The sequence below is a fragment of the Microplitis demolitor genome, chromosome 10, assembly GCF_026212275.2.
Source record: "Microplitis demolitor isolate Queensland-Clemson2020A chromosome 10, iyMicDemo2.1a, whole genome shotgun sequence".
Classification (NCBI taxonomy): Eukaryota; Metazoa; Arthropoda; class Insecta; order Hymenoptera; family Braconidae; genus Microplitis; species Microplitis demolitor.
In genome coordinates, this window is record NC_068554.1 from 8,202,536 (window position 1) to 8,229,424 (window position 26,889).

At 31.9% G+C, this 26,889-nt stretch overlaps 1 protein-coding gene across 3 annotated transcripts; it reads right to left on the minus strand.

Annotated features, from left to right (window-relative positions):
• Positions 1 to 11,301: 11,301 nt before the first annotated feature.
• LOC103572684 (mitoferrin-1) lies at positions 11,302 to 25,954 on the minus strand. Of its 3 annotated transcripts, none has more exons than XM_008551413.3 (7): positions 25,556 to 25,954; positions 25,119 to 25,283; positions 24,714 to 24,890; positions 22,965 to 23,244; positions 22,652 to 22,876; positions 22,359 to 22,569; positions 11,302 to 14,109 (listed from the first exon to the last, which is right to left on the minus strand). In XM_008551413.3, exons 3-7 carry the CDS (start codon positions 24,828 to 24,830, stop codon positions 13,914 to 13,916), a joined length of 1,029 nt encoding a protein of 342 aa, XP_008549635.1. In that variant the 5' UTR covers positions 24,831 to 24,890; positions 25,119 to 25,283; positions 25,556 to 25,954; the 3' UTR covers positions 11,302 to 13,913. The 3 variants fall into 3 exon arrangements, with proteins under 3 accessions (XP_008549635.1, XP_008549636.1, XP_008549634.1); XM_008551412.3 differs by having other exon boundaries at positions 11,303 to 14,109; positions 24,714 to 24,877; XM_008551414.3 differs by lacking the exon at positions 25,119 to 25,283 and having other exon boundaries at positions 24,714 to 24,877.
• Positions 25,955 to 26,889: the final 935 nt, after the last annotated feature.

Here is a 26,889-nt window from a genome sequence, read left to right on the forward strand (position 1 = left end):
GCAGCGGCGTTCAATACCACCAGTACGTCGTACATAATAAGCCCAGATAAGATTTTATAATAAAGTTATATTCATATTTATATCTCTCTCTCTTCAACGCGAATTTAGCGTAAATAACTATTAGATTTTATTTTCCCGTGTCCACTAAATAACTGTGCGTCAAATAAATTTATTTCATTGTCACTGGACACTTACTTATTCCTAAAGAAATTAAATTTATATAAAGGGAAATTTTTGTATATATTTGGATCTTGGTTAAATAAAACTAAACCTTATAAATAATTGAATTGAGTCTCTAAATAAAATTACTTTCATCACCAGTGTCGTATAGAATAAGTTTTGATTTTCAGCCGCGTGTCCGGTCAAAACGAGTCGACCTACTCCTGAGATCTTTTCCCGTCGTTAAGAACCAGCAACAAAATAGTTATGATTTATATTTATATTTAATAATTAATTATTAATAAATTAATTTATTCGGGAAAATAACTTAACTGTGGTTCGTGGCTACTGGACACAAAGTAGCCAGGGCCCACCGTTATACCTAACCTCTTTATGTCCCGTGATTACCCTCAAGTGTAGACTAGCCCGCGTTTTCTCTCATAGCGTTGAGTACTTTTGGCCATTGTGGGCGTCGATTTTATTCTTGCGTGTAAATTAATATTTATTTTGAGTTCGAATTTTAGAAAAAATTAGCAACAACAAGTGCTAAATAGTGCGTTACTCTCTAAGGATACTAGAAAAGCTTAAATTCAAGCAAATATTGATGGACAGCCTCTCAGAATCGGTAGAGGGTCTCGTCAAAAAGGACGGAGAGGGTAGCGCGGATTCAGAAGCTTCACGGAGTGAGTCCTTCCTTTTCTCACAAGCTTCGTCGCTACAGAGGAACGAATGACGAGTTAAGACTGCTACGAGAACAGGTACAATCTCTTACAGATCTGGTATTGCAGAGTCAGAATGTATCGAAGGAAATAGCTGACGTCAATTAAGAGCTAAACTCACAGGAGCAGACAAGCACCTTGGATTTAGGACAATATAAGACCGAAGTTGATTTGAAGAAACAGGTACATCAAGCTGAGCCGGAGAGCTTGAAAACTTTAGAGCAGCTCCAAAGGTTTGGCCTTTTAGACTGGAGAGGCATCAGGTACTCTAATACCCTCAAGGAATTCTTAGCTTCTCCAGGTTTTTCTGAGCTTAAGGTAAACGAGGAACTTTGCTACCTGGATAAGGGAAAGGACCAGGCTAGGGTTCTAGCGAGCCTATCAAGGGCGATCTTAATGCAGAATAGCGTTTTTTAGGAAACTTTGCAAGGTATCCCTCGCGGACCTGGAATCACTGTAAAATCACAGTGAAATCACAGTGAGGTTATAGTAAAAACATTGTGAGACCATGATGAAATTACAGTGATATCACCGTGATTTTGTGCCATTCGGTCACTGTAGTTTTATGGTTATCTCACAGTGATTCGATAGAGGTTTCTCACAGTGAGCTTATTATGTTATCACAGTCGATCCATAGTTACCTCACAGTGATATTGCAGTGATTTTAGTGTGGTACCACAGCCAATTCACAGTGAATCCACAGTGAATTTCCTGTAAACTTACAGTAAATTCACAGTGAATATACAGTAAATTTACAGTGAATATATAGTGAATCCATAGTGAATTTCCTATGAACTTACAGTAAATTCACTGTGAATTTACTGTAAGTTTACTGGAAATTCACTGTGGAAAAAAAATACAAAAAATTTTTTAAAACCTACCATCATTTTTTTTTTCAAATAAAAAAACAAAAATTTTCAATGGCTACTATTTTTTATTTTTTTTGTCATTCTATAATATCAAACTTTGAAGCTTTTTGCAATTTTTTCCATTCAACTTATTTCTCAAAACACATCTTGAAAATTTTTAAGTGTTCAGAGAACTTTGAAATAAAAAAAAAGAATACAAACAAAAATTAAAAATGGCCATCATGACAAAAATATTCAGTTTATTTTAAAAAAGTTGAAGAATGTTTGAACGTTTTTTTTTCTATTCTAAAATCACCATAATACTATAGGCAAATCATCATAAATTTTCTGTGGAATCATGGTGAAATCACCATTTATTTACTGTAGAATCATGGGGAAATCACCATTAATTTACTGCGAAATCATGGTGAAATCGTCATTAATTCACTGCGAAATCATGGTGAAAACACTATTGATTTACTGTGAAATCACCATTACTTTACTGTAAAATCATGGTGAAATCACCATTACTTTACTGTACAATCATTGTGAAATCAGCATTAATTTACTGTGAAATCATGATGAAATTACCATAAATTTACTGTAAACTCGCAGTAAAATCACGGTGAAATCACTACTAAATCACAATGACAAAATGGCACAAAATCATTGTGAATTCACTATGAAATCACCGTAAATACACCGTCAAATTACGGTGAAAGTGAATTCACTGTGATTTCATAGTGATTTCATAGTGATTCCAAGTCCGCGAGGGATCGTTAATTGGGCTCACTCGATCGAGGGAGGGATGAGTCCGCAATTATTACTAAGCATGTTTAATTTAAATTTTGGTTTGGAGTCCGAGATTTTTAAGAACTCTCAAAAGATGTTGCAGGTTATCTGCGGGAAGAGAGCATCGTGCATTGACATAAGAAGAGAAAAAATACTGACAGAAGCCCCGAACAAGCAGGTTCAGAGAGCTCTGCGTAGGATTCCTCCTAGCTCCGAGCATCTCTTCGACAAAGAAAATCTCTCTTCGTTAATTACATCTCTAGGCGGTGCTCAATCTTGGTTGAAGGAGCCGGCTTACAGCAGAGGAAAACAGCAAAGCCTAAACAGGCAGGGTCATTTCGAAAGAAATGACTATATGACGGTACAGAGATTTACAGGAGGGCAGTTGGCCAACTTCTTAGCAGAATGGAGAAGTCGAGGGGCTCCTCAGGTAATCATAGATATAATCTCAAACTTCCATATCCTACTTGTAGGAAAACCACCACTGTCAGGCTGCTGGTGGACGTCACAGTACGAGACTCGATTCTCAATTCAGATGGCAGAACAGATAAGCATCTTACTAAGCCGGGGTGTTTTAGAGAAGGTTGCAGAGCCAGGACCAAGTTTCATATCGAGGATGTTCTTGGTAAAAAAGAGTAACGGGAGCAGGCATCCGATCTTTGATCTAAAAAACTTGAACAGGTATGTGGAAGCAAGAGAGTTTCATCTAATTTCATATTCAAAGGTCCCAAATTTTATACAACCGGGAGATTGGTGGATCCGAGTGAATAAATCGCAAGCATACTTCCACGTCCGAGTGGCAAGATCTCACAGGTGTTTCTTGCGACTGCTATTCAAAGGAGAACTAATGCAGACGGCCTCTCAGCTGCTCCTCATGCCTTTGCAACAGTGACGAACTGGATAGTCGAAATTCTTTGTTCATAGGGCATAAGAGTCCTAGTCTATCTGGACGATTTTTTAGTAGCATGTCAGGACAAGACGGTATTGACTTCCCAGGTGGCTACAATAGTGGATCTGTTAGAATCCTTAGGCTGGCTGATAAATCGGGAAAAAAGCATCCTGAAACTGTGTCAAGACCTGGAGTTTCTCGGAATAAGATGGAACATAGAGAAAGAGGAGATGAGTCTGCCAAACAAGAAAGTCGCAAACATCATTCAGCTGGCGACGAAAATGAGCAACGTTCAAAGTTGTACCCTAAAGGAGGTCCAGTGTCTTCTGGGACACTTGAACTTCGCAAGCTTCGTTGTTCCAAGAGGACCGCTCCATTGCTGCCATCTCCAACGGTTCTCGATTCGTTTCAATCAGAACCGACCTCGAGAGCGACTACAAATAGATCTCCAAGTTCAGGGTGAACTAGAGTGGTGGGGGAAAGTCGTGTCTCTAACCTCTCCTCTTCACAAGAGAGAGATGACACACTTTATGACGACGGACGCGGACGACAAAGGCTGGGGTGCCCAGTTGAACGGGCTGCTCATGTCGGGAAGCTGATCAAGAACGCAAATGGGTGGTACTCCAACAAAAAGGAGATACTAGCGGTATACCAGGCGTTGGCACAGCAGGGGTAGTCCCTGAGGGGGGGGGGGGCATACATTCTGTTGCAGTCAGACAACCGCACGGTGGTAGCCTACATCCGGAAGAAAGGGGGCACCAAATCATTAGAGCTATACAACCTCACGCACAAGCTCCTCATTCTGATCGACGAGCTTCAGATATCCCTATTGGCCTATTATCTCCCGGGAAGGTTCAACGGCACCGCAGACCGGCTGTCAAGGAAAAAGGCGCTTCCAGAGTGGCACTTACTGCCAGAGGCTACCGAGGAGGTCTTCGAACGATGGGGCACACCAGAAATAGATCTGCTCGCCTTAGCCAAATCCGCAGTGGCCAGAACCTACGTATCGCTAGGCTGCAGAGATCGGTCAACCGCATTCACAAATGCCTGTAGTGGAACAGAAGAATTCAGGCTCGCTTGGCTGTTTATCTCCCAGCTTAATCCCAAGAGTACTAGCTCACTTAAACAAGAGCCAGGGTCAGTTTCTACTAGTAGATCCCAAATGGGAAAAGACATGTTGGATACGCACAGTCCTGAAGGATGCAAATATCGAGGCTTCTCCTGGTAGTATCCGGTCAGCAGTAGTATCTAGAGGATGGCTCGATAACCTGCCGGTGCAGCAAATACTGAACAGAGGTAACTGGAGATCCGAGGAGACATTTGCAAGGCATTATTACCGACAGGTTACTACGGAAAACGAAGCACCAGCGGTTTCACTGTCAGATAATTTCAGGCCTATCTAAGCAAGTAAAGAGCTCAAGTCAGAAATGATCTTGTTTTATGTCTGTAAAGTGAGCGAATGCGCAAAAAGGATCTGGTTTAGATGTGATGGAATCTTAACAACTAAAAAATTACACAAATTATAATAAGAAAAATTTGGAAAATCCAAAAGTGCACGACTCATAATGCTCATTCATTATGAAATAATAAAATAAAAATTAAAAAATGGCGGAAAGCACAAATAAATTCAAAATGTATACAATTTTCTATCATTAAAATTTATTGTTTTCTTTTTTATTATATTAGTATTTTTTTTATAGTTATAAAAGAACTTACTCAAAATATCTCGATTAATAACAAAAAAAAAAAAAAAAAAAAAATTTTAATGAAAATAAAAAAAAATAAAATAAATTTCAAACATAAAAAGTTCCGAAATTTTTCGCAGTACGATTTGTGTAAAATTTTACGTTTTTCTTTTTTCTATTTGTATTTTTATTTTACTTGTTTATTTATTATATTTATTTATTTATTTATTCATCTAATCTTAATTTTTTATATTTTTACTTTTGAAATACCCGCGCCAAATGAATTAGTTAAAAGTATGGCGCAGGCACACTGCGTGATGGTACGAAAAAAAAAAATCAGGGCGTCGGTTGACCCTGCGGGCCAGCCCCAAAACTTCCCGCTGTTTTCGACCTCAAAGAGCTCGAAAACATTAGTGTAGATATATTTTCGAGCTCTTCGAGCTCGAAAATGCTATCACATGCAACTGTTTTTTATGATCTTTTCAAGCTCTAACAAGTTACCTGTTATGCTGAAGTTTGAAAATTTAAGAATCGAAAATCATCAATGAAGCGGTTTTTAAAATTTAGTTCCTGATTATGTTCAGTAAAATAAGTGTATTGAGGCAGAAATCAATGTCAGGGATTAAAATCAAGATTTAAATAAGTTTTGACTCATGTAAGAAACAATAAAATATGAAATATCCGATAAAAATATTAAAAACTACGTTTTATCGATTTTTTTGTTGATAATATGATTTAAACTAAAAACCAAGTTCGATGACATTATATCATCGAAAGAAACCATAAAAAAGATGAGTTGGTATGATATCAGGCACATTTTAGTACGTTATATTACGATTTATCCGGAAAAAATAACATAAAATGTTATTTTTTTAACATTTCAACGCCGATATCTTTTGAACTAATCAATCGATTTTGATAGTTGACGTGACAATCGGCGCGTTTTAGTGAATTCTAGAGCTGATTAGATTTTGAAGTCGATCGTATAAGTCGTTTTTGAGAAATCAATAAAAAACTAAAAAAAAAATTTTTTTTTTTTTTCGTAATTCGCAAATATTTTCGAGTCTATTCGATCAAATAATCTGAAATTTTCAGGAAAGTTGATGGCCAACAAGCTCTTTCAATTGCTACCTCAACCGTCCAAATCGATTCATTAGTTCAAAAGTTACAAAGAGTTTACCTACATACACACACACACACACACACACACACACACACACACACACACACACACACACATACACACACTCGGACATCATTCTGAAAATAGTCAGAATAGCTTCCTAGGACCTCAAAACGTAGACATCTGATGGAAACTCGATTTTCGAAAATCGGGGTGAAAACAATAACTTCCCGAAATTTTTGAAGATCGTCGATTTTCTTAGCGGGAAGTTAAAAAAACCACGCATACGCACTTGTTACGACGAATGTTCATACATATTTAGGCTAGAATTAAAGAAAATAGGATTTTAATATTTCATTAATTATAATTGCATAACACAAAGTTATACAGCCATGTTCGAAAGCAAATCCTTCTAGGGCAAAACGGGTCATTTAAAAAAAAATGGAGTTAAATTATGGACTTTTTTTCGAGATATTGTGTTTTCAAGCTACAAAATTTTTTTACTGCTTGACGGGAAAAATTTTTAGTTTATTTTAATCATTTTCTCGTTTCTATTCAACTGAATTAGTTTTTGGAAATTGCAGAAATAATCTTTATCACATTATCTATAAAATGGTACATCATTTGAGATGTTTCTGTGTACTAATAAGACGATAATAACAGAAATAGTTGTAGAAAGGAGGCGAAAAACAATTTTCGATCGTAAAGCACTCTCTAATGCTTCGCATTATGAGTCGTGCAATAAATTAGATATTTATTGACACTATGTATAATTAAAACTGTGAGAAGATAATATGAAACAGTGAATGCAACAAAATGTATACGCGATAGCGAATGCAACCAAGAATAATTACAGTAAAGTAGAGCGGTTTTAGAGCACGAGGTTGTACTCTTAAATTCAGGAGCGAAAAGACGACGGAGAAAATGTTGTTGGAAGCGATGTGGTGTGATATCCTATCACGGTTCGTACGAGCGATTAAAGCGACACCGCGTAGAGTACGAGATAAACGCAATCGCGTCGGATTATTTAGAATGCATCAATTTAATAATATATAATTTAATACCTAATTTAATAATATAATATATACTACTTTACTTTAGTTGTAGTTTATTATACTTTTGGGAGTTTCCAAACCATTTATTTAAGCTAGGTCTGGTCACTTAAGTTACATTCCTTACTCTCCGAGATCATAAAATCGTAAGATCTCGGGAAAACCCACGGTCTTGGGAAACTTATTTTCACAAGTCTGTCCTTTTATTTAAGAGATGGAATTTGTTCTAGACGTAAGCTTTTTATTTTTTTGTAAACGTAAAATATTTATAAATTTTGTAACTATAGTACCTAAGATAGAACTAGTTAAGCCGATTAGAGACCCCAACAAAACTTGGGAATCTCTAACGTCGACAAAAAGACAAGTCCGGAGCCATAAAACATCGCACCCTGGGAAAACCCTTAACCACGCTGGATAACTGCACAGCTGCAGAGTGGACGAAGCCAATGGTCAATAGGAGACCCGATTCTGCCGCTCACGTGACGTTAGATGGACCAGCTCCTGGGACGGGCCCAACCCCCACTCAAGCTGCCAGCGCGGACTTGCCATAATTTTAAGTTACCAAAAATCAGAAACATTTCTGTAAGTCGAATCGACAAGCCGTAATTTTGTAACTTGGTCGACAGAATATAGATTCCTTGAATCTTAGTTATTTATTAATATTTTCCATTTAGAAAAACCCTTAACATAATTTAATTTAATTTATTTCTCAATTATATTATTAATAAGTACACCGCGTTCTCGAAGTTGAATATTTTAATGTCCCCGGGCGAATCGACCCCGTCGATAAAAAAAATCAAACTGAAATTAAATCTCTAGCCAACTGCTAGGAGGAGGCGATAACAGTGGCCGCTTGGTGGTGACGTGACATCCTCGATGTATAAAACGAATTTTCCCATTGGCTTAAAAGCGCGCCAACGGGAAATAGTTGATAGCGAAGTCTCTCATTAGCTGGACAATATAAAACGAATTATCTCATTGGCCGGCTTTTAGCGGGTTCTAATTCCGTCTTGATACGGTGATGAGCAAGAAATTGTAGGTACTGGGCCCAAATAGCGAGTGACCCGACACTATTCTGACCTTGAGGTCAGTAGCGAGTTCGACAACTTCCGGATGTAGCGGAAATGCGCAAAGCTTTTCAAATTGTCTAAGCTCGCGACTGAACAATGTCATAATTCTTCTTAATTCTTTAATTTATAACTTATTGCATACCATTATTACTTTTTAATATTTTTATTAAATTATTTATAAATTATTATCTATTATTATATTTATCTTAATACTATTACTGCATACTTTTTAGAGAAGGGGAAAAAGGTGAAAATGAAGTACAAACCTTAAATAAACTATCATATAACAGAATTTCCTGATTAGTTCTTTACAACCTGAAAACATGTTAATTAATTAGAGATAATAATATTAACCAAGTCAATTTTAGCGTCACATAGCATTGAGGTGATCACCAGCAGAAAACAAACAGGTCTCTCATAGGGATTCCGTGTATAGGGTCGAAGGAATATAATATGGGTGTTTTGAATTACAACAAAGCACTTATTATATTTCGTAACCGATACACGGCATCCTGGTGGAGCGCTTACTGGATGAAAGCCGCTATGGGGGAAAACGCGGGTTAGTCCGCGCTTGAGGGTAATCACGGGGAATAGAGGGGTAAGGGGATACAACAAATTCCGGAAAATGGCGTAACTGTAGAACGACTTAAGGCAAGTACACAACAGCTTCTCTCATAGAGATGACGTCTAACGGTTACGGAATATAATAAGTGTTGTGTTGTAGTTCAAAACACCCATATCATATTAATTCGTACACTTACCGAATTCTCTTTCATTTTCAACGAATACTCGAAACAATCTTACCAAATTAATAAACGTAGATTTATAACCTGCTATTTATAGGCGCTTAATGTAGTACATTTCAGATGAAAGTAAGTCAATTCATAACGTATTTTATTAATGAAATTTTAGTGTGTAGGAGTTGTAATCTTGCAAAAATACTATAGAAAACCAATGAGATCCCCTAGAAAGATAATCGGTATCGAACTTCTTTAAACCATACGATGATATATACCAAAGTTATAATTCAGAAACAGGTCCTTGGGCCAAGGTAGGATTACCCAAGTTTGGTTATACCTATGGTTTAATGAGTAGATCATATTAATGTATCAGTTCAACATTAGTAGGTTCGTCCAGTAGTTATCTCCCGGACCCAGCAATCAGAGGACGGCTGTTCGCACCCGTAACCCAGCAGAATTTTCACCGAGTTTTTTTCACATCATTTACCTCCTTTAGATAATTTAAACGTTAGTGATCATAAATTCTACGATGTTAATAATAATAAAATTTTTTTTAATTAAATTTATCCGTTTCCTCGATGCATGGGCAAGGTCTAGCAACCAAGCATGGGCCAAGTCTAGCAACCAAGCATGGGCCAAGTCTAGCAACCAAGTCGGGCGCCGTGTTATTAGTCTAAAGTCCTACCAAGGTTGGCTTACAAGCCTGGGCCCGTCGTACTTTCCTCTCTGGAAATCTATCTTTTTCAATTCGTTATTAATTTTGTAAAGTATACTTACATTTTGGTGAAAACTTAATGTTTTTTCCGATTGGTAATCTGCGATGTAATTCAACAATCGTTTCTGGGAGGTATAAAAAAGCAATCGCTGATAAAATAATTCTCTCATTACAGTCATATAATTTTTCTAAAATAATAAATACCAAAAAATTTTTTTAAATAAACCATTTCTGCACTGTAAAAAAGCAGGTGTGAACATGTATTTTATTTTAATCCTCGTTCACTTCGTCACGACGGAGTTCCGGAGTTTTGAAAAAGCTCACCCTGCGTACGAAGTAAATAAGTGTTTTTTTTTACGAAGTGATTATGGAATGTGGTGAATATTATTTCAATCTGAATCGACTTCAATCCGGAGTTTTAGTGTTAAAATAAACTCCTCTCTGGAGTCAATTTCACTCGGTAAGAGATTACACAAACAAGCATTATCCACTCCACGTCCACTCCGTACATTTTTTACAATGTATTACAAGATGAATCAATAATTCATACTAACTGATCCCTTCATTTTCAAAATAATTTCCTGTTAAAAACCGATAAATTTCACATAAAAATCTACCAGCATCTGCTTGGCTGTTTTTTAATAATTTTTTTAAATGACTTGATGAAATTTCCACGAACGGTGATATCATACCAACGTCAATTAAAATTTTGTGCGTTCGACTAGTTATTTTTTCATTATAATCACATTTTATTACATTATCCAAAGCTCGGAGTTTTTTCATCTAATTAATAATAATATATTATATTGTAGTTAATTAACTATTCATTTCTATGATAAAATAAAAAAATGTAAATTTTATATTCAACCTGAGAAATCGAAAGTTCTTGATACCAGCCTGGGATACTTAATTTCATTTTCTCTAGAATTTTTTTTTGTTAGCTAAAAGTTTTTGGAACGTATTGAAAGGGTTACATTTTTTGGTTTGTTTCAGTTTACTGTCATCATTTGTTTATTTACTTTTTTGTTATTTTCAAACTAATTATGGGCGTGTTCAGAAATATACTCTGGAAGTGAAAAATTACCTATCCAAGTGTGATTAGTACCTTTGTAATGTTAAATCGCATCTCTGGTTCGACCAGAGAATATTTTTGAACGCAGGAGTTGAATATTTTTCTTCCAGAGTGTGTTTCTGAACACGCTATATGTGTTTAATAAATCATTACAATTTTTAACAATCGTTCTTTAAGCATACAGAATCAACTCAGTTGAGTTTTTTCAAGTGAATAGTACTAAACAAAGTATTCAATTTCATGAAATATAAATCGTTTTTAATAATAATAAAGTAAATTATTTTCAGAAAAAAAAAAGAATTATTTTCAGAAAAAAAAAAAATTAAAAAAAAAAAATTTCTAAAAAATTGACTGAGACAATTCAAAAGTTCAAGTGTTGTTCAGTTTATTTTTGAGCTCAAAGAGTTCCAATATCTATGTCTATTAATACGTTTGAGTCCTTAGAGCTCAATAATGTCGAAGAATCACAAGAATATTTTAAATTAGTTCAATCAGTGTAGATTGTGTTATCTAATGCTTAAAACACCTCATAATTTAAAATAATTACCTTTCTCATTTTCCTGGAGTTGTTTATCTCACTTCCTACGAACCCAAATAAATAAAAGTAAGCAGACAATTTTTCACTGGTAATCTATACAATTATTTATTATTTTTTATTTACACTATTGATACATCCTAAGGTATTGTAATAACCTCTTTGTCTGTTATTTACTGTTTCTTTGTTTGTAAAGATAATCGTAGTTTTCAGCGGAAATACACGGTAATTTACAGTGGAGAAGCTTGAATACGTAACAGTACGTCACAAATTAAACTATCATATATATATATATATATAATTCGATTTTGTTTCACAGATTAACACTGGAGGAATACTATAATAAAAAAGAAAGAAGAAATTTTCACATTTTTGTATTAAAACTTTCTGTGATCAAAATAATCTTTAACAGTGTACATTTATCTGATCTTTTATTTTTTTATGATATTACTTCCTCTCAAAGTCAATATCATTCATCAGAATGACAGTTATCACAGCCTTACAGAAGCAATATTGATAACAAAAATTTGATCCATATTTTTTGTTTTGATATGAAAAATAAAAATCAATTTTTACGTTTAAAATCAAATGAAAAAAAAAAAAACTTCAATTAAAAGTTTCTTATAATATTGATAAAAAGTGATACTGGGCACCACTTCTACTAGTTGAATAAAATTTGGCTCTATCGTGTAAAAGCAACAATTGCATTTTTTTTAATAGCTTCATTAATTTAAAATTAATTTTATATCTAAGGAATATTTTTTTCACTTTGTATAAATAATAAGTTATTGTCAGTTAATAATACTAATATCAAATTTTACCCAACAGTGTAATTCTGTGAAATCCACATATGACTTCAGTTTGTACGGTTTAAGATCGACTTTATAGTTTTTTTTTTGTGAGATTTCCAATCATAATTAATAAAAAAAAAATGCAATTTAAATCAAATTTTAGCATTGAGGTCTCATTAATTAAACTAATAACTAATAGATATTTACAAAATTATTACGTACAATAAAATGAAAAATAATAATATTGTAAAGTAGCAATAATCATTTTTTACATGTACATATGTTAGTTAATCCTTGGGCCACACGTAAAGCTCTGCATGACATTTTAGGTCGATTGAATATTGTGAGATTCACATGGAATAAACGGTGTCTTTATAATTTTTTTCACATTTTGTTTATTTACTGAGTTCTTTAAGCAAGCAAGTTCAAAATGACGCAACTCGCGTAACGTCCTTCTCGCACTTATTTACCTTCACAGTTCGTCCTTTACGCTTTCAATAATATACAATAATAAACAGAATACAGTTTATTTAAAGTTTCTTGGACCAAATATTGTTTCGATTCTTTTTTTGCTAAATTGTAAAGTATTAAAAAAAAAAAAACAAAGTACTTGATTTTATTTTAATAAAGCCCAAACATGTATAATATTATTCTTTCAAGTAACGAGTTTGTCAATTAGAATTAGAACTATTAAGATATTTAAATTGAATGCTAAGCGAAACTTTATTTTTTTCACTTACAACAATGAGTATGGACCAGGTTCACTGAGAGCGCAAAGGACGGACAGCGGAGGTTAGTAAGTGCGAGAAGTAAGTCAGATGAATTGAGTCATTTTTCAACACGCTTGTTCAAATAATTCAGTAAATAAATAAAATGTGAAAAAAATTATAGACAATATTTACTCTATATTAATTAACCTACATATTTAAGTTTTAATTTGTTTTATAATGTTATTGGTTCGCTTGCCACAGCGATTGAAACGCTTAACTACTTTGTAACAAAAAAAAAAAATTACCATATCACGAAAAAATTGCTTACATTATTTTCTCATACCGAAATATATAAAAAAAAAACATCAACAATATTCAATCAACCTAAAATAATATACAGAACTTTATGTGTGGCTTAAGGGCTAAATCTATGTATTTCTATCAATTTAGCATCGTTATTGACATTATTATTAATTCAAAGCATTCGTAATAACTGACTTTAGCATGTTAACTTATTGTTGAATTTCAACAAATAGCACGCAGTACTTTGTAATTATTTATCAAATTAGTTTTTTTTTCTAGGTAAATAAAAACAAAAACTTTTTTTTCAATTCAATTTTTTTAATGGCGAATCACATTTTTTTTTTTTCACGGAGTACTTGCTCGTTTTAAACGCATCATATATTTGTAATTAAAAAAACATTAATAATAATAATAATAATTTTTTGAGATAGTGACCTGCACATGCTCATCAGTCATTTTCTTAATCATCAATTGATAGTTAACATTAAATTTTTTTTTCTTTTTTTTTAATTTTTAGTAACAACTTATTATTGTTATTGTTAGCGTGATGTTTATCCACCTTGATTTTACTTAAATTTTTTTTTTTAACAAAATATTAATCAATAAACTCTCTTGATATATAAAATTTAACGGTCGTAAGCTGTTAATTTCTTTCCTTCATTTTTTCTTCACAAAACCAGGCAATCAATATTAAGATATATAATAACTATCTAGCTTCGTGTCACATCAAGTAACACAGGTCCTGATGATTTACTATGAAATAAACCTGTTCCAGAGAAACTGGTGGGGTTATTAGTCCTTGATATTGGTAATTGCTGCATTGAAGTATTTATTGATTTATCTGATTCTGCATTGAAACAGATATCGTCATGCTTACGTGCTAAGATGTATTTGAAAAATTCATACCTGCAATAAGTTATTACCATTAAAGTTATTATCATTAGGTCATTCGGCAGCGAAAATGAAAGGAGATTTCTCATTATTCATTCACTAAAATTAACCGTCAAAAGTTGTTATAATAATTTTTAATTTCTATATAAACTACAAAATGTGACAAAAATTTATTAATGCAATTTTATAACCAATTTAACTATATAAGAGAGTAACTTTGTTTTTTTACTAATTAAACTCTTATATTTTATCATAATTCTTATTTAGGGGGAACCTGGGCTAAAAGTTCTAAGGATAAGTTCCTTACAAATCCTTTTTACAAATGTTTGTCATTTTTTTAATATTGAAACTTCTAGCTTCGGTCTGCCCGACTAACTTTATTTGGAGAGAGTTTCATGGTAAAAGTTATCATCGAGTTATAGTACAATTTTTAAACTGTGTAAGTGATCAATTTCACACACACACGCACACACTAGTGCGCACACATACATACGTCTCCACATATACACACATATACCCACTCTTACACGCGAGCACACACATATGCATATTATGAATATAAATAAAGGATTTAAATTTATATCATAAATTTATAATTATGATAAATTTATCCTATTTCTTGTTTAAGAATTTTTACAACTTTGAATGGTAATAGTAACTATCTTCGGTTGTAACAAATATAATGTTTAATAGTTAGAATTAGCATCTTCGATAGTAATCGTCAACACTATCATTTGTTACTGTCATCATTTTTAATTGTAAAACCAATTATTCTAAACACTGAAAAATTCCATTACTATTTTAGATAGTTAAAATTAAAAATTTTCTATTGCAGATAATAGCATAAAATTCTCTCTGTATATGACTAGACTTTATTTAATCCAAATTTTTCTTAAAAACCCGTTAAAGTAATGAATTACACGGTGAAAATTGAAACTTAATAAACAAAGTTTTAGATGCAATAAATAGAAATAAGTTATCACTGTTTAATTTTACTGTTAAAATCTACTAAAAATTTATCATAGGTTTATAAATAAGCGAGAATTGAGTTACAAATTTACACAGAAAAAAACTAACTTAAATCAAGAAGAATTTACTTGACCCAAGAACATTAGTATAAAGAAAAAAAATTTTATCGATTGATCAAATTCAATTTTTAGCCAAAGTATAATTTTGTTCAATTAAAAAAAAATTTTTTTTTATTTAAAGAACCTCTAATTCTTATTCCAAAAGTATTACCGACTTAGAGCAAAAGTGGTAAGAACTAAGTCTAAGAAAATCAGTCTCTTGGTTTTTGTTTTTAAATATCTCCATTTGACTATTCAAACCACAGAGAATAAAAAGACATCTATATCGTTATCGTAGTACTGATAGACAAAATTTTAGGTTCTTATATCTTGGACGTATGTCAGCCGAGTGGATAGCTGATAAGATTTCTAATTTAAGAACACGAGTTCTATCCCGTCCAATGTCAGTGTTGTTAAAAATTAAATTCAAACGCTAAAATATTTAGTAACTTTGACGTCATTTTTTTAATTTAAAAAAGAAAGCATATGTGTTAGTATGATAAAGTGCCGCTTTGAATCAAGTTGATAGTGTATCAAACCAAGAGAATGAAATACTTTAGTCTAAGAACTGGTGGGAGATCGACCTTCACCCATCGGATAACCAGATGAGACATATTTTTTATCAAATATAATTTATTAACAAACATGCCTATGATGGCTTGGCTATCAAAAAGTGTTCATGGCTATTTTTAATTAAATTAATTTTAATCAATTTTTTTTTCATCACCTTCACACTTTTGATAACCGAATGAATTTCATTTCAACTGATAGTTTTTAAAACACAGAATATGCCTTCGTAGGCTTGTCTATTTATTTCTGTGCATGGCTACCTGCCAAGCAGATGTAAACAGGTAAGTCAATATAGGAAACTGTAGTGTTCTGATAACCAATCGAAATTGGTATCATAAGTAAGATATTTTAATTACAAAACTAATCGTAAGGGCTTGTCTGCAAAAAATCGTTCATGAAATATTATTGTCGGGCTATAAAATTTTTAAATTGGAGCTATTTGATAGGTGCGAGAGAGAAAGTAGAGCGACCGAGGTCCGTGTAATAGATCAAGACACAACATAGCAGCTGCACGCTACCTGACCGTTGAATGTGTCCGAGTGCGCATGCTCGTGTAGAGTCGAAAATAATTTATTAGTGACAAAACAACACGTGCTAAATAATATTTATTAAGATGTCAAAAATTAGTAAAAAGTGTTTTTTGTGTGAAACGAAAGAGGATAAATTGACTTTAAAGAAAATTCTTTTAAAATATGTCATTTAAAATTGGCTTTCTGTAACGAGCAACCTGCAGTCGCTACGTGACTACCTAAATATCGGTACGAAATTTATAAAGTACACAGAAAAAAAAGATTCCTTGCCAGAAAATTAAAATATTAATTTAAATAAAGAAAATAAATACGACCGTCTTTTTTTCCCGCGTAATTTTAATGTAATTCGAATGATATAGATAAATCGCTTTATCTCAATATTTGTCAATAAAAAAGAGTTTAAACTATGAAAAGACACAAATTCAAGTCAAGATCTTTTTAACGATATAAAATTTAATAACATTAACTAATTTTAGCATGTAAATATGGCGGGACCAAAATCTTCCTTATTCTCTTAAGAATATAGATTATTCTCTATAATATATTTTAAATAATGAATATAAATTTTTTTATAATTTTAAAATTTTATAATTTAGCGGCAAAATGAAAAAAAATTTAGTTGAATTAATTTTTTTTTATTATTAATATATTTAATAATTTATTTTTCATTATTTTACAGCCGTAAGTATTTCTAATATAATTAAATTAGAGTTATAATAAATTAGAGTTTAAAATTACTGTCGACTGTGATAAATAAATGCTGTCTCTGTCACTCACATGTATGCGAGCATGCGCACACGGATACATTCAACGGTCAGGTAGCGTGCAGCTGCTATGTTGTGTCTTGATCTATTACACGGACCTCGGTCGCTCTACTTTCTCTCTCGCACCTATCAAATAGCTCCAATTTTAAAATTTTATAGCCTGACAATAATATTTCATGAACGATTTTTTGCAGACAAGCCCTTACGATTAGTTTTGTAATTAAAATATCTTACTTATGATACCAATTTCGATTGGTTATCAGAACACTACAGTTTCCTATATTGACTTACCTGTTTACATCTGCTTGGCAGGTAGCCATGCACAGAAATAAATAGACAAGCCTACGAAGGCATATTCTGTGTATTAAAAACTATCAGTTGAAATGAAATTCATTCGGTTATCAAAAGTGTGAAGGTGATGAAAAAAAATTGATTAAAATTAATTTAATTAAAAATAGCCATGAACACTTTTTGATAGCCAAGCCATCATAGGCATGTTTGTTAATAAATTATATTTGATAAAAAATATGTCTCATCTGGTTATCCGATGGGTGAAGGTCGATCTCCCACGGTCTCCTCTACTACTTGGGACAAGAATATCGCGCATTAGGTCAAAGAATGAAATAATTTCATTCAAATCAATATAAGTTTTGATTAGAGAATAAATTTTCTTAAACTGATATTAAAATGTTTGAACGGAGAATTTTTTTGAATGAAAGCAAAAACTTTTTAGAATTAAGTTATGAAGCTTAATTTAGTTATACAGCTTGAAACGAAAGTGAATTGAAAAACTTAATGCAAAGATAATTTCTGGATTTTATTACGTGCACATGTTTATACGGTGAATCTATATACTATGTATAATCAGTAAAGTGTTTTAAAAAAATTTCTGAGATCTTACTTATTTTCCGTATAAATTTCGAAAGAAAAATATTTTTTTTTTAATAATTAAAATTTTTTTTCTTTCTGTATTTTTAAATTGAAGTTCTCTTTGAAAGTAAGGAAAATTTTTGCCATGTGTTAAAAAAAAAATTGACAGATAACATTAGCTCAGATGAAAAAACCTAAATATCTATCAAAAAACTGTTTAATATAATGAAAACATGAAGTTATACTATTTAATATAGTTTAATGCTTCATAACTTTTTTCTGTTAGTTCTCCGGAGAAAACACTCCAGAGCTTTTTTGTAGAGAATTCAATTTCTTACTAGATTATGTACTTCGATTTTCGAAAAAAATTCTTTTAATACTTTTATTTTTCAAAAACAAAAAAAAAACTTTTTTTACATGCAATTCGAATGGGATGTAACGGGGTAAAATTTAATTTATCAAGGAAAATCGTGGTTTCTCACGGCTGGTCGAGCCGAAACCCCAAATAAGTACCCGTTAGAGTTTTTCGACTTGTCGCCGGGTGCGCTAATTGAAGAATCTCGGACTTCTGTTTCAAAATTAATTAAGTGGGGAGACCATTTTCCGGAAGTTTCCGAAAATGGCCGAGCTGAAAATATATAACAACAGGACAGCAGCAAAATCAGGGAGAGTCGGTCGAGCCTAACGGACGTCCATCTGCCGTGAGCCTTATGCAGAAGACCGGAAAGCAAGGAAAGACCAAGCGAAGCTAGAGAGACGCCAACAGTTTCATCCGGTGAATAAGTGTAAAGTTTAATGTTAATATCGAAGTGTTGTGCGTAAATTAATCCTCGGCAGGTAAGTCAGAATTATTAAATCAACTAACATCGAGAATAAAGTTATCAGAAGTATTAACAACTTTGCGTCTTCAATAGAGCAAATTCTCGGCAAGGGAAGCCAGAATTTATTAATCATTAATTGTAAATTAAGGAGTAGAATTTCTCGGCAGGAGGCCAGAAATTATAATAGTTACTTAGTCTTTGTTATATAATAAATTAATCGGTAATTTAATAAGATAAAATTTACAAAACTGAAAATCAAGTGCTGTGAAAATCGCGATAAAAGATTGAGATTTTAATTAATTAAAATTGAGAGTAATAAGTTGATGTCCGAAAATTGTTAAAAGAAAATCTAAAATTTAACGCGAAGAAGGAAAGACACGAAATCGAGAGAGATAGACTGAGACGCGCGAAGCAGAGAGAGATAGCGTCAGTTACTCAAGAAAGAAATCTATCACTTGATGGAAATTTTACTGGGGAAATATTATAAATTAAAACAAATGATTATACAAAAGAGGAAATTAAAATTAAGTAAATTTAAAATTTTAGTGAGAAATTTTGAAGAAAATTTAAAGTGCGTGTGAATTAAGTCCAGTGGACAGAAAATAGATTAATTAAACGCGCGCGCGCGTGTGTGTGTGTGTGTGTGTGTGATATGAAATAATTCCAGGGGAATTATTTATTAATAATTTTGAAATAATTAGATCCAGGGGATCTGGCAAGTTGCCTAGTTGTTTAGTATAGATCCAGGGGATCAGGCCGGTGGCCAAGTTATTATAATAAGTCCAGGGGACTAAATTTTATTTAAGATCCAGGGGATCAGGCCGGTGGCCACGTTTTATAGTAATAAGTCCAGGGGACAAAATTTTAATTAGATCCAGGGGATCAGGCCAGTGGCCAACTAAATATTATAATTTATATAGTCCAGGGGACTAAGTAATTAATGTAATAAAGTCCGGTGGACTCCGTAGTAATAAAATAATTATAAGTAAAGTGAAACCCGGGGGGGGGGGGGTAAAATTGGTTGTGATGAATAAAATTGTTAATTATGTTAGTAAAAGTATTGTGTAATAAATTTACTTCCTCATCCTTTCTCACTCTTATAAAATTCAACGACCCTGAAATTTTCTAAATTTAACATCTCCGGTTCTGGAAGGCCGAGTCTTATCTTCCAGTGGCGCCCTTATTAAAATCAATTAATAAAGGGGCCAAATTTGACAAGGTTGGAAATTATCCTGTTACAGGGAAAATAAATATTCGTTGAGCTCTTAGTAGAATTGAAATTTCGAGCTGCTCTTTTAGGAGGATTTTTTTTATACCTAAGATTAACTTTTGAGACCATAAGAAAAAAAAATTCTTTTTGAAACCAGTAGTGTATATATATATATACACTACTGGAAAAAATTAAAGGATAAAAAAAAAATTCAAAATTTTTGGGTGATTTTCAACAGGCCGTAACTTCGAGAGAAATGGTCGTACAAGGAAGAAAAAAAAAGGAAATCGCAGCTCCAAGTGTCTACTTTTTGGATTAGAACTTCAAAAATTTTTATAACCCACAAAAATCCTACAAAGATCCAGATTAATCCAACCAGCCGTTTTTTTGTTTCACTCGATCGAATTTTTGACAAAATTAAAGGATCACGTTTTTGGCTCTGAAAAGCTCATAATTTTTAACAAAATGAAAAAAAAATTTTTTCCGAGCTTCGTCTACATTTTCATTCCAAACAGAGCTCAAATTTTCAATAAATAAAAAAATTTTTAAAAATAAAGAAATTTAAAAAAAAAAGAAATTTAAAAAAAAATTTTTTTTTTTAAACAATTTTAAGAAATTTAAGAGACCAAGGAATGCAGCGAAGGAAACGTGTTAAAAATGGTTGGGCGTTGGTCTCTTAAATTTCTTAAAGTTGTTTAAATTTTTTCATTTTTTTTGAAAATTTGAGCGCTGATTGGAATAAAAATGTGGACGAAGCTCGGAATTTTTTTTTTTTTTTCATTTTGTTAAAGATTATGAGCTTTTCAGAGCAAAAAACGTGATCCTTTAATTTTTTCAAAAATTCGATCGAGTGAAACAAAAAAACGGCAGGTTGGATTAATCTGGTTCTCTGTAGGGTTTTTGTGGGCATATTAAACTGTAAAATGCACACTAAACATTATTTATTTCCACAATACTTTCGATCCAGCGCTTGATTTTCCAAAAAACCACCAAAAGCCCTTTTTTTGTTGCATTTTCAAATTCATGTGATGAAAGGAAAAAATTGTTTTTTTTTTTTTTTTTTTCGAAAAAACAATGGCTAATCATTCAAGGGAATTTATTTAAGTTTTTGAAACCCACCATTCACTTTTTGTGCGATCATTGGTTGCTGAGATATGGATAATCAAAGACAAAAGGATCTTTTTCCATTTGAAGACCGATATCTCGGCGACAAGTGGACGTATCAAGGTCTATAAAAAATGAAATTAAAGCTGAATAATGAAGGGATCCGATCCTTATAGTGGTCAAGCAAAAAAAAATTTCCTACGCCCGTAGATCAAAAAAAAAAAAGTAAAAAAAATGAAAATTTTTTGTCGCTAGTTTTTCTAAGATTACTCAAAAACCGCTGATGCTAAAAATTTTTGAAGTTTTAATCCAAAAAGGAGACACTTGGAGCTGCGATTTCCTTTTTTTTTCTTCCTTGTACGACCATTTCTCTCGAAGTTACGGCCTGTTGAAAATCACCCAAAAATTTAGAATTTTTTTTTTGATCCTTTAATTTTATCCAGAAATGTATATATTGTATCAATTGTAATGAAAATATCAATTGTAACTTTTTTTTTAATATTATATTTTTTAAATTATAAAAATTGCTATAACTCGGAAACTATAGATTTTAGCGACTTATAGGACTGTTTTTAAACGGAATAAACCTTCCTATAAAATTCCCATCAACTTTTTTGGTGTGCATTCATTGGTTTACGTTCTGCAAGCCAATAAAGGTCAATTTGATACGAAAAATGACTTCCTTAGCGGACATCAGTGAAACAGCTGGAATCATAGCTAAGTTACTATGGACACTATTGAAGAACACCAAACGCCTTACAATTAGCGACCAAAACCGTGTCGATATCATAAAACGCAGCTGAGTATTAGAAAGTTAAAAAAAAAAAGTAATTTAATTTACGTGTATTTTAAATGGAAAATCTTGAAAATCAAATGGAAAGTGCTTAGGATGGGAATTAAGAGCTCAAACTTAGCAGGAATTTTTGTTTTTGCATGAAAAAAAATATTTTGCTTGATGAGCAACAAAAAAAAATACTTTCACCGGAAACGAAGCACCCTAATATATATACACATACATACATTTATAAACTTTTGAGTGGATGGTATTTTTTGACTCTACTAGGTAAAATAAGATAAATGGTGGCAAAATTCTTTGATAATTCGTTCATGAGACCCATTGCAATAGTCCGATTTCTAAAGAAATCTAATTAACAAATTCTTGATTTAAGTTAAATTTTTTTTCTGTGTATAAAAATCACTCGAGGCCATCGCTATAGTATCCAAAATTATCTACGTCAATTTGATTCAGTTTTTCGACAAATTTTAAGCCCCTAGAGCATAATACTTTCCAGGAACTCTATAGTATTTAACAAAATTTATAAACTTACGTTGACCAACAAATTGCTGTAGCTGGTATTTGGTAAAATATCCTTGCACTAAGACCTCGAAAAAACCCTGGTATACCAGCAAAATTATACACTATTTTAATAGCATGAACCATTCCTTGCGCTTTAACTCCACTTTGTTGGGTATTGAGGACTGTTTTACAAACGTCTAAGGGCGTTGTTGCTGCTGCAGCAGAAGCTCCAGCCATAGCACCTTATGGAATGAAAAAATAATCAATTAATAAATTAAATTAATTTGGCCGTAACTACTGATGCACTAATAATAATAAATTTACCAGAAACAACATGTGCTATTGGATTATAAGTATGTTCTGGGTTCATAATAGACTGTCCGAATTCATAAGCTATAAAATGTAAACCTTGAAAAGGTACATTCATAGCTAATTGTGTAGTATAGCTACGATAAAACGCAAATATTCCTTCGGTTTTATATATATGGCGTATGCAAGATAATACATCTCTATAAGGTGAATTATACATTTGTAATCGTTGTTTTACAACTGCAAAAATTTATACATATTATGAAATTTTCGTGTGGAAATAGATAAAAATATATGCTACACAAGAAAAAAAAAAAGTCATAATTACCTTCGGCCGGATTCATAATACCATCGTGAAGTAAAGTCGAAACAGCACCAGCAGCTCCGTAGACTAGATAGTTAACTTGTGAATTTGTTTTTATAACCATATGGTTTTTAATTAATTCATAGCATGAAAAATACAACGCGTGAGCAGGTCCAGCTCCCGCCACCATTACACTAACTCCCCGAAATGATCTACGTAATCCTTCCTGACGTATCATTTTAAATAGGACTGTACGTGCATTGGCACCTCCCCCTGGTTCTGGTGTCAACTGTTGCATCCTTGTCTTTAAAAAAAAAAAAAAAACAGAATTAATGAATAAATCATAAAATGCACAAAAAATAAAAAAATAATGCGATGTCATTACAATTAGAACTCAGTGTAGTTTTATAAAATAGTATAGTATCAGTAATAATATGAGTGTTTAATATAATTTATAATGAGCATGAACTTTCAAATAAAAATTGTTTTCTAGTTATTGTCGATGACGTATACAAATTGTGCTAAATAGCTTCTATGACAATAAAAAATAATAATAATAATCATTATATTAAATTTTTAATACAGAAAATAAAAATTTTATTTGCATAAATTAGTATGCGACCTTGACAAAAAAAATCAATAATTTTTAAAAATCATCTTCGTCATGATGAACCGAAGTTATAAAAAAAAAAAATAAAAAAGTTTATCCGTAGATTTTAGAACATGCGAATCATAAATAGAACTCGTCACATCGGCTCGTTGAAACAGTTACATAATATACATTGTAATGCATACTTCATAAGAAAACAGTAACTTAGGTCTATCGTTAGTTATAAACTTATTTATCACGAATGCAAAAAATAACAATAATAAAAAAAATCAATACATTATTCACTCTAACAATATTTACTTTCATTGTGATTGGATTTAACGATGATAAGAAAAGTTTAAAAATGGAATTCACTGATATATTTATATTATATATTAATTAGTTTGCATTATCATTAATTCAATCAGATAAGACAACGCTGTTATTTTGATGTCTTCAAAATTTTATTTTAATAATGTCTCAAATATCTGATATAATCAATACATGTAATATTATATGCTTTATGATTTCCTTTATTCAATTACTTCCGAGAATCTTGGTGATTCCAGATTGGCAAAGAATTTTATGTTACTTTCGAAGAAATTTAATCGAGATGAATAAATCTATTACAATATTAAGAGGAAAAATAGTATCAATTTTGTGGAAGAGAAAATGAAATTCTATAAAATCAGATTGACTAATCTGATTTATTCGCGAATATGAAAAAATTAAATCTGTTTAAGATACATAGAAAAAGTTAAGTCCAATAAAATACCTGATTATAATAAAATGAAAATCCAATTAAAACAAAGAATTAAATTTGAGCAAAACTCAAGATCCTTTAAATTTACCGATTGGTTAATAGTTTGATTAGAAAATAATGAAAAAATATTTAAGGTTTGAATCAATCTGAAACGAGATGGTATGTTTTGATAGTTGTTACTAGGAAAACAAAATTTATTTTTAACAAAATATAATCACATCATGACATTTATTATGATGAAACATTGCGAAATACGTAACCAGCAATTATTATCATTTTTTGGTTAGATTTTATAATGAATTATAAAAATAATTATGGCATGTGTATTTTACATCGCTAATATAATATTCAGCTATCAAATCTTTTTTAATAAATTAATTACCAGCCTATTTTAACGAGTAAATTATTGTATACACATTACCTTAACACTATCAACTGGATACATAATACAATGCTCCATGATTCCAGCAGAAGCACCGGCAGTCATGTTTACGCCAACTGATGTTGTCGGTAATGATTCGTATTCATCAATATCCATGTTGTCTTTGATGGCAACCAGGCAGCTTTTTTTTTTAGTTAACTTACCTGCAATTAAATTCTTATAATTGAAAATCATTTAAACGTGTCCATATTACCTATTCACTATTCATCATATTTATAATATAATTATATACACATATAATGAAACGTAATTTAAAAAAGACATTGAATAATATATATATATAGATATATATATATATAGATATATATATATATATATATATATATATACATAAATGTAACTATAAGCTTATATTTGATTTATTAAGTGATAGCAATTACTTACCGTTGCAACTATTTTGTCATTTACAATTGAGTTGATTAAAAACAAATCAACTATTTACTGAACTATGAAGTCAATATTAACTTATTTTAGTTACCGAAACATGTGACTGTACGTGTATTACAGTGTCTTATTTTATGTATGGAACGATTAAGATTTCATCCGTAACTGTTATATAGACGTCGATTGCAAATTTTACCCACAGTTCATTGGTATTTATATACATATATATGTATGTATGTATATAAATGTATATATACTCACATGTGTGTATGTATATATATTTATATATATATATATATATATATATATATATATATATATATATATATATATATATGTATATATATATATATATATATATAGAAATACAAAATTATTTACTTAAATACTAATACATCACTACAACAATGTATGTATTTCACAACCTTAAAATTTACCTTTTCGATTTTTCGCTTTTTAAGACAGACTTTTATCATTAACATTAGCATATATTTGGAGCTTCACAAGTATATTTTTCTTTTCAAATAAAAATTTATTTGATCAATAATGGTTTAGTAACAATTATTTATAACGTAATTTGCTAGGAGAAAATTTTTTAGTTGGAAAATTTGGTTTGCCGCTAATTAAAAAACTAATTATTTTTTCTTATTACTTCTGACGAATTTTCATAACCATTTTATCATTTCACTCTAATGTTTTTTCGAGGTTATAGCAACAAATACATGTCACGCGTGCGCTTTTGTAAAAACCACGTGGTACATTGTGGTTATTTGGGAAGAACGTACGATAGAGGATCTGTAGTCTGTACCCTCCAGCGCGTATGCATAGCACAATGTACGATCACAACCACAATCTACGAGAAGTGAAATAATAATAAAAACGTGAAAAACAATTGTTCTTTAAAATACAAAAAAAAAAAAAATAAATAAGTGCCAGTTTTTTACTCCGGATTTTTTTTCAACTAGGATTTAATTATGATTGCAATCCTATTTATATATTGTATAAATATACAAGAATACTCTCTAATAGCACAGTTTGCTTTAGCAAAAGTTTCCTTGAATTTTTCGTCCAGTGTCCGTCGACTTTGGACTTTTACGTTTTTGATGACAATTTTTGTATAACTTCCTATACAATTTGACGTAAATTTATTACTTGAATTAGAAGGAGGGATGTCGATTTACCAGATCCCGATGACACAGATGTATTGATGATTCCGATACCGACACCCTGATAGCCAAGTTGGCCGCAACTTGTCGACAACTTACTGCCGCAACCTGTCGCCAAGTTGGCCACAAAAGTTGGCATTTCCATAAGTTGACGTCAACTTTCCGAGAAACTTGTCGACAACTTTCAGCTCGTGTAACTGTTGCCGACAACTTGTAGTCAACAGTTACACAACTGGAAGTTGTCGACAGCTTGTTGTCAAGTTGGTCGCAACTTATGTACATCAACTTTCTGACCAGAAACTCTAGCTATCAGGGATATGATACAGATCCTCAATATTCAAATCTAGGTTACACAGATACAGAAAACCTATCACCCATCTCTCGATGACACAGACAGTCAAATTACACAGATCTCAATGATACAGATATCATTTCTTGCTTACCGACAGTAAATTGTAGGAAAAAAAATGTGCTGCGAAGTTCCAGTATAGAGATGCGAGCGGTCCCGTCATTGACATTTTTTTTGGTCATCGGACGGTCACAGGACCGTCACATGACCATTTGTTAAATGACGGACCAAGCAAGCGAAAGTACTGCCATCTAGT

Coding starts and splice junctions, on each gene's coding strand:
- LOC103572684 (XM_008551414.3), bottom strand. CDS start 24,830: ATGGATATTGATGAATACGAATCATTACCGACAACATCAGTTGGCGTA. Junction 23,245..24,713: donor ATCCAGTTGATAGTGTTAAG/GTAATGTGTATA, acceptor TTTTTTTTAAAG/ACAAGGATGCAACAGTTGAC. Junction 22,570..22,651: donor AATAGCACATGTTGTTTCTG/GTAAATTTATTA, acceptor TCATTCCATAAG/GTGCTATGGCTGGAGCTTCT.